General features: G+C 40.2%; 1 protein-coding gene across 1 annotated transcript in view; it reads left to right on the forward strand.

Annotated features, from left to right (window-relative positions):
* Positions 1-1,239: 1,239 nt before the first annotated feature.
* The window catches only part of LOC107689094 (C-type mannose receptor 2-like), a 43,796-nt gene continuing 28,304 nt past the window's right edge, over positions 1,240-16,731 (forward strand). The window contains exons 1-2 of the mRNA XM_016487000.1: positions 1,240-1,522; positions 16,246-16,683. Coding sequence (XP_016342486.1) covers positions 1,402-1,522; positions 16,246-16,683 — 559 coding nt within the window. The 5' untranslated portion in view covers positions 1,240-1,401. The remainder of the gene's footprint in view (positions 1,523-16,245; positions 16,684-16,731) is intronic.

Below are 16,731 nucleotides of genomic sequence, written 5' to 3' on the forward strand. Positions count from 1 at the left end.
CGGTACCTTTTCAAAAGTTACCCATTATTACCTTAATTACCTTTAAAGGGTGCATATTACTACCTTTAAGTTAGTACCTAACTTAGTACCTAAATTGTATTAGTATATTTTGAGAAGTTACTGTGACAGCTTTTGTACCATTTTTTTCTGAGTGTAAGAAACAGAAGATGCCAATAGTACATGAAAAGTGCTTTCAGCATGTGCTTCCCTGTTTGAACCACTTTTCTGTAAGCTTTCAAAAACTGTAGTCCATAGAATTCTAATTCACTTTCACTTAATTTGAATTTTTGAAATCTGAAAATTTAAGCTACTATAACTAATGGAGCAAAGACAAATGGCTGAATGAATGTGGTCACAGTGACTTTAAAGCATTAGAGGATTAATTTTTTTTCAGTAGGATCCAGTTAAGTGCTCTCAGATGAGATGAGTTTTCATCTCTCTCTTGAATGTTGTCTCAGGGATTCCGCATACCAGATGGGGTTGGGAAGATCATTCCACCAGCAAGGAACAGTGAACAAAAATGTTCTGGAAAGTGATATTGTGTCTCTCACTTACCCACTTCAGGTATCTGGAGGGGATGTATAGTCTTGTAAAAAGGGTGTAGAGCCTGTGGCTGTTCTGTGTGCAATCTACATCACCTAAAATTATGATTTTTGACCAGTGTTGCCTCAGGTCTTGAGCTTTCTAACTAAAATAACAACATAATCTATTGAATTGCTATTCAGTTTATTGTACTGAAATCTTATATAAGTTTTAGTGACCAAAAATGTAATGTTTATCATATATATATATATATATATATATATATAAAAGAAATATTTAGTTTGACCTCCTGAGGTTAAGCACTTCCTTTCACTAACCATTTGTTGACAATTTGGCTTTCAGGCCTTAGGTTGTACCCTATTGGTGTAGTAGTCATTTTTATTTGAATGTATATAAAACTGTTGGTCTGTAATACATTGTTTGTGTTATTAGTCTAACTTCATGTGCAGAAAATAGGCAATATTTACTTGATTTACTTGATCTACGCTGTTTCTTTAGCTTATTAGTCTACTAGTGCTGAATGTGAGCAAATATTCACAAAGAATGAACAATGTCGTGATATTCTCTTTCCTCAGAGCAAAGTGTTGAGAACTTTTGGTAAATTCTCAGTCCTGGACACTTATCCGGGGTATCGGGTAGTCATTCAAACTTCCTTCTCCGCCTTCTTCTGCTTCACTTTCCTGGGACGTGTGCGTGTGTGCGGTGAAAGTGAGCGGTCTGCCCCTCTCATTCACTCTGAACTCATCACAGTCCACGCACACAGCGACACTGACACTCTCAAAGCCTGTCTGCTCTTTACCGTTCCTGCTTCTCTTTCAGCGGGAAAGAGGACAATCATCCGTTTTACTTTCCGCGGGCATGCATCAGCACGGTGGCGGGCACCGGGAGGGCTGTTGGAGTCGCGCGTGGATAAATGTTTGCAGATGCACTTTATATTTATTTCTACTATTAAGCCTGGAGCGGAGCACCGTGCACTCAGGTAGGAAACATTTGCGCTTCATTATCACTTTTTTCGTTATGCCTTTTAATGACTGCTTTAATGTTGTCATGATTATAGACGTGTTGTGTGATTTAAAGATAATAGGCTACTAATAATGTGAGGCTTGGTTTTATTTGGGGTGCTGCTGTTGTGTTGGCTCCGGCTGCACTGATGTGAAGGAATGCCATGAAAGTCCAAACTCTGAGTGGAACCAGATGTGAGAAGAGGAAGAGAGACCGGGGGAGGGGAGTGCGAGCGCTGGTGCTGGGGCTATTGATTAATTAAAGTGGCTCGGATCATTTGAATCGATTCACTAAAAATTCACTTTAGATTCTGCAGGTTATGTAGGTACGCCAGTAGGTGGCGACATGCGAATGTCCTTTTGTTGTGGATGTTTATGAGTCATTGAATCGTTTACTTGAATGATTCGTTATAAACAGGTTGTTAAAAAGACGAAACTCTGTCAAAATTGGTGTTTAAACACAAGAATATGCACAATTGACAAAAAAGCAAAGACTTAGGCTATATGAAAAAATTTCCATCATTTTGTCAGCAGTCAGCTGCATACTTTCTTTCAGTGTTCGGACTATACCGTGGACTTTGGGGGAGCCCACATGTTTTTTTTTTTTATGGGGGGTGGGGGGTCGTGCGCTTGCGCGTGGGCTTACAATGACTTACAAATATACATAACAGCTAGTGTATGCACTACTTGCTTTATGCAAGCACTATATAGGATAAATCATGATACAGGATTTACCCTGTTATACTTTATCGACACGAATTGATAGGTGAAGCAACAAACAGCCACCCACAAATAGTCCATAAACAAAGCATCAGGCTGTCTTTGAGTTCACATGAACAACGGTTAACGTAAAGTTACTCGTCGTCAGGCTACAGAAGAATACCATAATTCCTCCGTTCAATTAGGCATAAGACATCGAGAGTCACGCAGACCTATAACACCCCAGCCACAACACATAATTGCGAATAACATGCCTTACCTTAACACAGAATCGACCACAGAGTCCAATGTTTATATTTTTTCTACGAATCTTTGTTAACATGTACTAAACATGAGTGGAATTTGCACCGCAGCACACCTTGATGCTCGTGACAAGAATTGCATGTATAGTTATCTCTATTGAGGTGCATTAGGTTTAAATCACCGTCATGCATGAATGAATGATATTTTTGCAATTTTACACATAATAATCCACAATGATCACATTACACAAAACTGAAATTGCACGTCAAAATAACACCTTGTCATAATAATCCACGATGATCACATTACACAAAACTGAAATTGCATGTCAAAATAACACATTGTCAATATTTTTTGAGACCCCCCAAAATTTCACAAATCACGTTTTCAGGGGAGCCCATGTCTTATTAACTAGCTCCCCCGTAGTTCGCACCCTGCTTTCTTTTATATCAAACTAGTAGGCCTACACTCTGTTCATTCCTTGGTTCATTTTCTTCACAAATAAGTGTCTTGCTATCCCAATTGCTGCTTCTCCTTCATTGAGTACAGTAAGTCCAACAAATGATATGCTTATTTATAGTTCGCACTCTTTAATGATATTTGCTCGTACTGTATTCAATCGCTGAAGGCAGAAAAGGACTCGCTTCAAAATGGAGATCCTGCGAACTAGTCAGTGTATGAAAGTAAGGAGACTGATTTGTTCATTTAAAAGATTCATTCGGAAAACTTGTCCACAGACGCGGTACCATCAGCACAGCTTTTATGTTTTATATCTTAACTTTAGTGGGCGAGGGGACATTTTTCGTTATTAAGGGACAGTCGTTATGCTTGTTTGCAGAAGCATGTTCTTGGTTTCACACTGCTCTGCTAACCTGTGTTCTCGAGTGCTTGATTCTCACCCCGTAAGCAGATGTGCTCTAAATATATCCAGTTACACAATAACGAGCCGCAGCTGAGGGCTGTCTACGTCTCGGTGGTCTTATTTTTTAGTGCTTCTCTCAACTTCACAGTCCAGCAGAGACAGGATAGGTTTTTGCACCTCTGTGTCAGATAGTCACCTTATTAAAAAGAAAGTGTAGAAGAACAGAGCTGTAGGCCTAGTTGAACAAGCTAAAAACACGTCACCAAAGACCCGACAGCGCAAAATGCTGTAGTTGCTGACCGATGGGTTTCAGATGTGGAATATGAATCAGTGATTTTTAGCATGAGAAGATGCAAGTTTTTTTCTCTCTCTGCCCTAAAGTGGTTTTGTTGGCCAGTGTCACCTACACAACAGCTTAATCTATTGAATTGTTAATAATTAAATAGTTTTAATGACTAAAAGATTGATATTTTCATAATCGAAATGTTGTATTTTTATATAATATTTAATGCAATGCTCAATTTGGAATCTGGTTACCCAGTCTGCAATGATCTTTTTTCTATAAATTTTGGCATTTAAAACGTTTTAATTGCCATGCACATTTTGGTAACATAGAAATGAAATAAAATTACAATCAAGCACGACTTTATACTGACCATTCAATGCTTCAGATGTATTTGTTTCTGATAGCAGCTGTAACTTATATCTTTTTATATATACATGCTTTTTGGGTCATTGACACTTGTTTTAATATTTGGAATGTATTGTTGTAATAGCATTATTTTTTGCATCGTTTTAGCTTTGTCTCTAGCTCTTTTTTTTATGGATGATGCTTTTTTAAATTTAGTGTATCATAAACACACCAGTACAGTAAAAAAAACTGGTAGCAGACCCTTATATTAGATCTGTTTCTATCTCAGTTGGGGTTGGTTCTTAGGTCACAACTCTGGCTAGGTTAAGGGCTCAGTAACGGGAGCTGAGAAACAAATACCAGCCAGAATTTCCTGTGTGTTGGTCAATCTCTCTGTTTACAGAATAAAAGGATCATCTACACAAAACCCTGACCTCTCTCTACATGCTTCCTTTTGCTCCCTCACTCCTTTTTTTCCTCCGTCTCCCAGCTGGCTTGTTACCCTTCTCCCCCTAACTCCATCTCTCTCACTCTCTCTCTCTCCCTCTCATATCCCTTACTCATTACCCTCCTCCAAAAAAGGGAAGGGAGAAACAAAAATACATCTGTCGTAATAATAAACGTTTAGCTTTGGTAGCTTAGAATGAGAGTTCAGGAAAACCACATACCACCACATGACTAAGCTCACACACCCTTTCATGGAGTTGAGCCCACCCCCTCCCCCCCACCGAGCGCCTGTTTCTTCTGCCTTTTCCATTTTCTGGTATCCTTTGTATTCTTCATGGGGATTTACACCCCAAATTCCAAAGCTTTCGACTAGTTTCTAATACGTTGGCAATAGTAGATTTGAAAAACGTACAGAGGTACACTCTTACAAATAAGAGTTCCAAAAGAGGTTTTTTGCAGTGATCCCAGAAGAACCATCAGAATAACTTTTTTTTGTACTTTGTGTGAAGAATCTAAAGAACTTTTTTTTCTTCCACCTAAAGAACCTTTTTGTGCAATGCAGAGGTTCTATTGATGTTGAAGGTTCTTCATGGAACCATAGATGTCTAATAAAGGACCTTTGTTTTTTAAAGTTTTAAATCACTGTTTTATCAAAATAACTTTTGTCTGTAAAATGGACAAACTGACTGATAAGTTAACCATGTCTGTCACGAAGTCACTGGCCACGCCAGATCCTGCAGCTCCACCCACTCGTTCACAATCCCCAGAATTCTGATTCACCGCACCTGCCTGCACTCATAAAGTCACCCTTCAAAACCAATCAAAGAGCACTCTGCCATTGTCTGGTCTTGTTGTTGTCTGTACGCAACTTACCTGGCTACCTACCTGCTCTACTTATCTGCTTCGATCTGCCATCCGTCAGTCTTTATCTTCCTGCTGTGCCTTCTCCGCTGTGAACTCACATCACCTTGCAAATACTCACCAGTTTGTCAGCTAAGTCTGCATTGCTCATCTGTTTGACACATTTCTACTCACCTTGTCAATAAATACCTTATATGTGGAAGTTTCCATGTTGTCTCCTTCTGTTTTGTTAACAGAAGACCAGAACACGCCATGCAATGACAAACTGAACCTCAATCGAATCCAAACCCGGATCCATTTGCAGAACTTGTTGAAACCAACTGTCAGTCAATATTATCTCTCACCTTTCCTTCACTAGCTGCCTCTGCCAGTCCCATGGCCCGTCATGCAGGGGGTTTCTGCTTCAGTATTCACTATTCTTTGAAATCCAGCCCCAATTGTTTGCTAATAACCGGTTCAAGATCGCCTACATCATCTCACTCCTGTTGGGACGAGCCCTTCAATGGGTGAGAGCAATATGGAATGCCAACAGCCCAGTAACTAACACTATCACGGCATTTATTACCCAATTCAAGGAGGTCTTTGGACAAACAGCGACCACGTTATCAGTGCACGACCAACTCTTCTGGCTTCGCCCAGGCAGTTCTTCTGTGAGTGAATACACGCTCCAATTTCGCACCATCTGTGTTTATACTATGGTGCAAGAGGTCATCTGTTATCATCTCGTCCAGTCCATCCACCAAGCCCATCCACATCACCAGCAGCTTCCAGCTTCTTCTTCGTCAGTAAAAGAAAATGGAGGCTTGTGGCCCTGCATTGATTACCATGTGTTGAACTCTCAGACCATCAAATACCACTTCCTCTGGTCCCTGCCGCCCTTGAGCAGCTGCGTGGTGCCCGCATCTTCTCCAAGCTGGACCTGCGTAGTGCGTGTAACCTCATTCAGATCTATGAATGGAAGACTGCCTTTATCACGCCAGCCACTATGAATACCAGGTGATGCCGTATGTCCTTTCCAACTAACCCTCCGTGTTCCAGAGAATCATGAATGGTGTTCCTCCATCACTTCGTGATCATGTACATAGATGATATCCACATCTACTCTTGGAACCTGCCCAAACATCGCCACCACTTGAAACCTGTCCTCCAAGGACTGAGGAAACACTGAGTTCCACTGAGACAAGATCCAGTTCTTCGGGTATGTCATTGACCATCATGGCATCCGCATGGACCAGAGGAAGGTGCAGGCTGTCAGGGACTGGCCTCAACCCACTACCATCAAAGAACTCCAAAGATTCCTAGGATTTGCCAATTTCTATTGTCGCTTCATTGTTAACATCTTATTAGTTTTGAGGTCATTACTGATCACCAAAACTTGAAATACCTCCGTGATGCCAAACATCTTAACCCCAGACAAGCCTGCTAGGCCCTGTTCTTCACCCGATTCAATTTCATTGCCATCAGCCTGGATCCAAGAACCAATGGGCTGATGCGCTGTCCTGTATCCACCACTCTGATTAGAGCATCTCACCTCCTGAACCTATCCTCCCTCCAGCCATTATAGTGAGTCCCATTCAATGGTCCATAGATCAAATCTCCGAGGCCACCTGCTCAAAACCTGGTCAGACGGGAGGTCCAGCAGGGAGAATTTATGTACCAACACCTCTGCGATTCAGTTCACACCTCTCCGGGATCTGGACACTCAGGCAGCCAGCAAACCCTCTCGCTTCTCCAGAACGGCTGTTGGTGACCCAACATGACCAGGATGTCTCCCGGTATGTTAGGAGCTGCTCAGTCTGTGCCATCTCCAAAACTCCTCGCCGTCTCCCAGAAGGTAAGCTGGTCCTACTACCTGTAACCCCTATAAAATTAGGGATACTAAGTCAGAGGTAGTAGTATATAATTTCCTATAGAGGGCACTCTACTCCTCCTCCTAGTGGAGTGGAGTGTAGAGTAAGCAAGAATCCCATTTTCCTGTCGATGATTCTTCCAGAAACGTGCATGCCGATGAGCTCCTGAGTTTATATCTTAAAATTCTGCAAAATTAGCTTTAAATCATGAGTTTCATCATTGAATTTAATTACTAAGTTGTTTACTACTTGGATTCCACTTGGACATCGAATGAAGCACTGTTTGGTCAACTTTGATTAATCTCCGGTGAGTGAGCCACATTTTGCTAGTTCTGTTCTGGCTAGCTACTTAGATGGAATAGAGTAGTGGTGTATGTTTGTTTAAAAAGACAATTTCCTTATAAAAACCAATCGGAGTACCCGAGAATTCAATGTTTTAAACCAACTTTGGTACATAGTATCATAGTTATAAGAACAATCAATGTCGTTTACGACAATGTTCACACTTTTACTTTCATGCATGCCATGTTTTAATGTTAGAGGTGACCTGCTGGTGCAACATAATGGGTCTGAGTGAATCGTTTCAAGCAAAATAGTGATTGTAAAGGGGTTATAATGCAGATGCATTACAAGTGCATTTATTTTGAGTTGTACATGGTATTTTGAATAAGTTAAAAGGGAATAATGCAATTACATTTCATGTTAATGTTAAACATTAAAAAGAGATGTTTTGGAGAAGAACGAATGTAAAACACTGTGTTAGTGATGTTAACATCTTTATTGCTGTTTTTGATTTGTGTAATTCATTTTATTTTGGAAACACATGTTTATAAAAAATACAATTGCTTATGTAATCTAAGTGCATCTATAGTAACTGGTTGCACCGATTGTACTTTGAAAGATAGAAAAGAAGGTAATGAGGTCTCATGTAAAGAACAGAACATTTATTTCTTCTACTCTTTGTGTAGATTGGTTTTTTGAGTTATCAGAAGAATTGGAGATGGCGCGCCCAGCCCAGTGAGACTGTGTGACGATCATGAAAGTGATGTGGCCAGCCGCGAGATTCGTCACAGAGAGAGCCCGATTGGCTTCATTAGTCCATCGAAACACCACATAAAAGCATCAACCTTGTTTCATCCACACTGGTAGGAATGCTTAGTGCACTCAATGCACCTACATTCGAGGAGTGGAACTTCCCTTTTGTTTGGAATCCATACACTCATTCAAGGAACTGATCGCTTTTTGGAATTTGTGCACACACTGGTTTAAGGAACTATTCTTTGGACTCAGACCCATATATACAAGGACAAAGAACTACATTTAAACTGGGTTCTGTTGAATTTTGTTTATTTGTTATTTCTTTTTTTGAAGAGCTCTTCGTTTTATTTAATCATTTATATACCCAGTTAAGGCTGTGTCTGTTACATTGCTGTTTCTGGCAATAAATCAGTTAATTGTTCAACTGACTCACTCTTCTTAAGCAACCCCTGTCCGAGCCTAGATAAATGTTAGTGCTTATATCGCTGGTCCAGGACTAAAGGCACTACATACCAATTCCTCGACGGCCCTGGTCTCACCTTAGAGTGGACTTTGTAACAGATCTACCTCCCTCTGACTCGCACACCTGCATCCTGGTAGTCGTGGATCAGTTCTCTAAGTCTTGCAAACTCATCCTTCTAAAAGGACTACCTACCGCTCTGGAAACCAGAGCATCTATTCCAACATGTGTTCCGAAACTTCAGACTTCCAGAGGACATCGTTTCCGACCACGGGCCCCAATTCATCTCCAGGTGTGGCAAGCCTTCTTCCAATTATGTTGGAAGTTTGACAGAGTTTCCGTCAGCTTGTCTTCAGTTTATCACCTGCAAACTAACGGCCTGACTGAGCACAAGATCCAGAAGATTGGGAGATACCTGTGGTGCTATTGCCATAACCATCAGCACAGTTGGAGCCGTTTCCTTCCCTGGGCCGAGTACACGCAGAACTCCTTACGACAGAATACCACGGGACTTACCACTTTCTAGTGCGTACTCCGCTTCCAGCCACCCCTGTTTCCCTGGTCAGGTGAGCCATCGGACGTTCCAGCTGTGAACCACTAGTTCCAAGAGAGCGAGAAGGTCTGGGACTCAGCTCATGTCCACCTGCAGCAGGCAGTTCAGAGACTAAAGAGCCAGGCTGATACTCGCCGTAGCACCGCAACCCAGTACCATCCAGGACAGAAGGTCTGGTTCATCAGGGAAATCCATCTTCGACTAATGATGAGTCCCCGCTACATAGGTCCATTCGCCATCCGGAGGCAGATCAACAACATCACCTACCAACTAAATCCCCCAGCCATCAAAGATCACTCTTCCATTGTCTGGTCTTGTTGTCTGTATGCAGCTTATCTGGCTACCTACCTGCTCTGCTTACTTGCTTCGATCATCCATCTGTCAGTCTTCACCTTCCGTTGTGCCTCCACCTCTGTGGACTCACATCACCTTGCAAATACTCACCAGTTTGTCAGCTAAGGGTGCTTTCACAGCTGGCCCGTTGTTTCGGAACCTGCCGCGTTTCCCCCCTTAGCTCGGTTAGTTTGGGCATATGTGAACACGGCAATCGCGCCCGGATCCGTGCCAAAACAATCGGTCTGAGATCGCCTGAACGAGGTGGTCTCGGCTTCTCAAAATGATAAATTAATATAAGGACAGCTACAAAAAACCCAACAATAAGCAAGCAAAGCTGTTGTCGTTCCATCCTGACGGATGACAGCCGTGACAGCTAATGGAATCCCGGAAAATAAACCATGGAACTTTGACCAATGAAACAACAGTTTACTCACGCGTGACTTGTATTAACAAATTTGGTCCATTTAGAAACTTTGCCGTGTGAAAGCGAACAGCACCAAGATTAAAAAGCAACATTGTAATAATTTTTAGAGCCTGACCGATATATCGTTTTGCCGATATTATCGGCCGATATGAGCCTGTTGCCGATATATCGGTATCGCCGGAATCCCGGAAAATAAACCATGGAACTTTGACCAATGAAACAACAGTTTACTCACGCGTGACTTGTATTAACAAATTTGGTCCATTTAGAAACATTGCCGTATGAAAGCGAACCCTACCAAGAATAAAAAGCAACATTGTAATAATTTTAATCCCTGTTTTGGAACAAAGCAATCGATCTACAGGTGTGAAAGCACCCTAAGTCTGCATTACTCATCTGTTTGACCCATTTCAACTTACCTTGTCAATAAATACCTTATCTGTGGAAGGTCCCGTATTGTCTCCTTCTGTTTTGCTAACAATGTCTTGATCAATCAATCATTAATTTTGTTTAAATAGTATGTAAAATAAGTGTCCACTGCATTCTCACAATTTTGTGTACACCTTATTTGACATCAGTCTAATAAGAGTGGGTGAAATTTCGAATTCTTTCTAAATTTCTAATGTTTTCAACTGTTTATCATTTTCAAACATGTAAACCAGGCAGGGTAAACCTTACAGACAAACAAACACTGATTACTGTCACACTTTCGAAATCCTTCATCACTTGAATTAAGATTATATTTCAATTTTAAAGTAGACATTGGATGCAAAATTGACTCGGCCTGGAGGACAGACGCAAGTAATCGCACGCGCTCAGTCGATCTCTCTCTCATTCACTGTCTGTTTAGGCTTGTTGAGTGCAAATCTACAGAGCCTCTGTACAAATCAGCATGGTGCACATTATCATTACTAACTTGTTCAATATTCAGTCCACATGCATGAAGTGTAAAACGAGAAGGGCATAACCTTACGAAAAAAGAAAACACGCAAAAATCGCGGTTGCTGCGGTTCTTGCATTCCTCTGCGGTTTGCTCGTCAATAGCGACACGCAAAAATCGCGGTGGCTGCGGTCCTTGCATTCCTCTGCGGTTTGCTCGTCAATAGCGCGGTATTGCAATATTGCGGTTATCGCGACAGCCCTATGCATTAGTTTTGTTTTTAATGGTAATGCGCCACTGAATACACCTAAATTAGTTAATGTCTGCGCAAATAATTTTACTCCAGACTGCTGTCTGAATGAGGGTCAATTCAAGGCAGGTTTTGTTAAAAAGTTAAAACTCAAGGATAGATCAGTACCCATTGTTCGTGATCCAGCTGCACCTCCAGATGAAGTAAGTCTGACACTATATATGTTTTATGATTATTTGCAAATCGCCTTTGCTCTTCCAAGGAAGAAAGGGGCGGGTGAGCAAAGCTCATTAGCATTTAAAGGGACATGCCCTTTGCCCAAATGAGTCGCTGTGAACAGAGCAAGGTAAAAAGGGTGTTGTTTTACACGACCACTGAGGAATTTTAACCAAAGTATGTTGCAGACCGGACATGCCCCAAAACGAGTCGCTGTGAACAGAGCAAGGTAAAAAGGGTGTTTTACACGACCACAGAGGAATTTTAACCAAAGTACGTTGCAGACCGTTCATGAAGACCCTAAAGAATCATACCAACTTGTGGAAGATCAATGTCCCCTTTGAAGTACAGCCACTACAAAACCAGACTTTGAGATCATTCTGAGGTTAAATACATATTTAAAATCATAACAATAAATATTTTATTAGCTATGATACCGCTTTTGAAATCAAATCTTTACATAGCTATGACAGTAAACACGTATGTAAAGATTTGATTTAAAAAACGGTATCATAGCTAATAAAATATTGACAATGCCTTGGAAAAAAAAACAGTTAAATCTTAAAAAAATTAAGCATAGCTATACATAAACCCATATAGGAAATAAAAGAGTTATTGCACAAGCATGTTCTAAACTCCTGAAACATTGGTGTTTCATATTTTAGAGCAGTCACTGCAATTTATGAAAGAAATCAATTAAATTTGTATGTGGGTGTGCGTGTGAAAAAAAGCAGATGTAACCCCTTTTGTAATCCTTAACATTTTCATAAGTAACTGTAATTTCATTACACATTTTTTTCTCAGTAACTGTAACTGTAACTGATTACAATTACTTTTATTTTGTAATTAAATTATGTAATTCCGTTGCATGTAACTAGTTACCCCCCAACACGTATAACTGTATATATTAGCATTATATCAGCCACCCTGCACATAACATATCAGAACATAGCTAATTGCTATGATAACAACATTTTTTACTCAGGCAATCGATTGGTTATTGCCCGAGGTGGAATATCATTATCGTAGCAATCTCTCCCGTGTTAGCTAGCCTGCAGCTCTGAGTTGGTGTTTGTGTGGTAACTGTTTCAGATGGCAAGTTTTGAATCAGGCCTGTTTTAACAGTGCCTAAGCCCACTTTAAACCTTAAGAAAACAATTAATAGGAAACATTCCACAGACTCTGATGAAGAGACAAACTTCACCCACACTAGTCATATCAGTGTCATCATCAGCATTATGTAACCAGTGATTGCAAAAACAATTCATTTAGCTGCGCAGCCTCATCCGTGCCATGGTATGTTCTCATCTCTACCATCTGGAAGAAGGTGGTTCAGGAGCATTCATGCCAAAACCACAGGCTGAAAAAAGTTCCTTCCTGTAAGCTGTCAGCCTACTCAATAACTGTCCGGCAAGCTTCTAATGGACGATATTCTGCCTCTCAGTGCTCTAACAGTACTTCAGACAAATCACCCAAAGCTATTAATTTCTCTTCAATCACACAACCACTGCTAATCTGCAGACACTTTACATTACAATCTGTCTCTTGTATTTTTATTTATCACTTCATGCTCTTTAATGCATTATTTACTGACATCCTGCAGCGGTTGTTGTGAGTTTTTTTTTTCTGTTTTGTGTTATGCAGTAGTTCTGGAAGTAAGTAGTCATTTAGCAGATGCTTTTATTCAAAGCAACGATTCCCTTGCAGCAACCTTGTTTTAAGTAACCGACCTTAGGGCATTGTGATGTTGATTTTTATGAATATGTAGTTGTAAGTGTCCTTTATTTGATCATGATTATTTTATATATGTATATAGTTTCAGACTAAATCTGAAAATGATTCCTGACCTTATCAAATTAAAAACTGACCTCATCATCAGAAGGTGGAATATTCTGATCAGAGTTTGTGGTCATACATTCTTATTATACTGAAACAGTCATTCATCTTTTTGTTTTTATTAATTAGTCATTTAAGTAAAGGCTTGATTTATAATGAAGGTATTAAGATGATGCTCATGAAATGCTTGTGCCTGCTTTGCCCTTCATCTGTCAGAAATGGAGAGAAAGTATTTGATGTTTGTGTGAAGGCGCATGTCCTTCCTCCTGAAATATGTCTCCCCAGGGTCTTACCTCCACCAATTATATGACAGTCTCAGTCAGATCACATGATGCCCTCAAATTCTTCTGCTGTTCTGCAGGAAGATGGAAAGACTTGTTTTAATCCCGGTTTGTCAGGGATTGCACGTCATTAATAAGTGGAATCAGGACCTCATGGAAGGAATTTTCCTAGTTACATTTGCTCACATTTTCAACTTTTATTTTACATCTCACGTGTTAAAAACTTGATCTAGGATTTTCCATGTTCTGTTGCCAGATCCTGGTAACAGTCCAAAATGCTTTTCGGAGCCACATCATATTTACCTTTAACCTTGTGTTGTGTTCAGAACCCTATCACACTTACGAGGTTACAGAGCAAAAATGACCCGGCCTCATAAAATTGCTTATAAATCACTCATTATGCTATATTATATTGCACTTGTGGTGTTCCCAGTCAAAAATGACCCGGCCTCAAAAAATTGCTTATAAATCACTCATTATGCTATATTATATTGCACTTGTGGTGTTCCCAGTCAAAAATGACCCGGCCTCAAAAAATTGTTTCAGTCCAATGCGATGACATTAACTAGTATTTTCGGGAAAAAGAAAAATTTTTCAGAGCAAAAAGGACCCGAACACCACATGAGGGTTAATTAAATAACACTGATTTACTATATTTTACATTGTTACAGAACTTCTTAACATTTTTGACAGCATACTTACTTATGGAAATTTATGTTTGGGCATTGCTTGATGATGTTCAGAAAGTCTCCCAGGGTCTCAGTCAACTTTCTGTCTCTGTTTTGTTTTCAAAGTAGAGAAGGTCCTGTTTGCTTTTGGATTAATCGCATTTCCCTGCTTTAGAACTACTCTGTTTGGAAACACAGCTGTGTTTCTCTCTGGTCTTTCTTCAGGCTCTTTTTTCTATCTCATTCTTTTGCTCTGATTTTCTTTCTCTCTGATGTTGTGGTTGTAACCTTGCATTCACCCCTGCAGGAATGAGAGGGTGTACGAGAGAGATAGATAAAGCGAGAGAAAAGCAGAATGAAAGTATGAAAAGAAACCAGACTGGTGTTTGGGAACGCTGCCGGGTTTGGCTCTTCTGCCTTCTACTTGACTGTCATACTAGCCATCTCTTTTCCCTTTCCTTCTCTCACTAAACAACATATACCTAGTCAAATACCAATATATGTGTTATTCTTACTGAAATGTGAGTATCCTGTGGATAAGAAAATAATCAACAGTACAAAAACAAAACAAACATTGCAAAATATGAGATTAAACTCACTGACACCAGTAAATTAAGTTTGACACCAGTAATTAAAGGGGTCATATGATGTTGCTAAAAAGAACATTATTTTGTGTATTTGGTGTAATGAAATGTGTTTTTCGCTTTCGCAACGAAACACACAGTGTCTTCACAACATGGTGGCGGTGGTGGTAGCAACAATAAAGTTACGCCTTCTTTCTTTGCATGAACTGTTGGGCGGCGTTATGCAAATCTTCCCACACAGTGACGTAGACATGTGGGGGCGTGTTTAAACGAGGCGTTTTAGGAGGGCGTGGCGAGTCTTAACTTTTATAAAGAATATCTCTTTGGGTTTGAGACTTTAGTCTTTGCAACTTTAGAGATCTTATCTATTCATGAACAGCTTGTAACACTCCAAAGAGAAAGGAAAACTTGAAATTGCATCGTATGACCCCTTTAACTGGTTAAACCAATAAAAATGGATGGAATAATTACAACGGAAAAAACTCACCCACTCAGATATCATCACTTTCAGTCATGTTAAAATCAAAAGTACTGTAAATAGTTATCTGTGAGAAGTTATTTATTACTATATCTTATAGTAATAAAACAATGTCGTTTAAAAACACACTTTTTGAGATTTTGACGTGACATTGCTTTAATGTATTTATTCAGCAAGGATACATTGAATTGGTCATAAGTGCAAGTGGAGACATTTATAATGTTGCAAAGGAATATAAAGTTATTTAGAATGCAGCCTCGGTGAGCATAAGAGAGTTCTTAAAAAAAATCTTATTCACCCCATAATCTTGAATGGAGCATGTGTATATATGTAGAAGACATAGATTCAGAAGACCACCACAAGCCACTGATGGGTGCAGTTATGATGAAACTGGGATAAATGTGTTTGCTCACACAAAAGAGGAATATTGCCATTGTCTGTATTCTCTCATGGCAGTTTCTGTTGGGCTTTTTTTGTTTTGTTTTTGTAAATTACTATCTATTTGCAGTCAGACATATGTGTTCCAAAACCAAAGCATGCAGAGAGAAAAACAGATGAAAAGCTCAATTTGCAGACCATATTATACCATAGAGAGCAGCCATTATGAAAGCCACACATACAGAATATGATAACATGAAACTGCAGATTTCCCTCAAACAATTACTTTTCACCTGGTCAAAATCACTGTTTTACAACTGAGGCAAGTCAAAGCACATAAAAACGTTTTGTGGGATTGTTTGAATAGGATTTGTGCTTTGCTTGTGTTGGATAAGAACTACTTGTTTTTGGTGAAAGAGAATCAAAAGGGTTTTGCTTATTCTACTGCAGTAATAATATACTATGAGAATAGCTGTGAGACAAAAACCGTTTTGGTCACATGACATTGAGAGTTTGATGGAAATTGTCTCTGTAGGATCAATCATTTGGTTTAATGGTGGGTAAAATCATTAAAAACCTCTATAAATGTCTAGGCTGGAATCAAACATTAATGATTTTTCCATATTTACGATTTCAGGATTATGAAATTTCTCTTGTACAATGTCAGGCTAATAACTATTCTCTCTCTTTATCTTTCTGCAACAGCACAGACAGATGAATCGGACACTTTTGCGTTTTTCCACGAGGGAGCGCAGGGCTGCCTGGGGGTACGAGATCACATGCTCTACCTCTCTTCTTCCTGCAAGGGTGACGCCCAGCTGTGGAAATGGGTGACCAGGGGGCGGCTTTTCAACATTGGCTCCTCTCTCTGCCTGGGCATCACCACGGGCAACGTGAGCACATCTGGCAACAAGTCACCACTGGGCGTGTTTTGGTGCGACTACGAGCCTCCACGAGTGCGCTGGACCTGGAGCTGCAGCAAGTTCTTGGAGATGCTTGAATCTTCCTTGCCCTCCCCTAAATTACTCCTCGACACTGGCAATGTCTCGGCCGCTGCCTTCCCACCTGCAAGATCCCCCTCCCAAAAGTCTCTGTGGCGAGTCTATGATGACCATCAAGACCTTTGTGCCAAGTCGTACCGAGGTCAGCACATTAAATGTTGTTTCTTTCTCTCTTTCTCATATCTTAACC

Source organism: Sinocyclocheilus anshuiensis, unplaced genomic scaffold (genome assembly GCF_001515605.1).
Source record: "Sinocyclocheilus anshuiensis isolate Anshui unplaced genomic scaffold, SAMN03320099.WGS_v1.1 scaffold653, whole genome shotgun sequence".
Lineage (NCBI taxonomy): Eukaryota > Metazoa > Chordata > Actinopteri > Cypriniformes > Cyprinidae > Sinocyclocheilus > Sinocyclocheilus anshuiensis.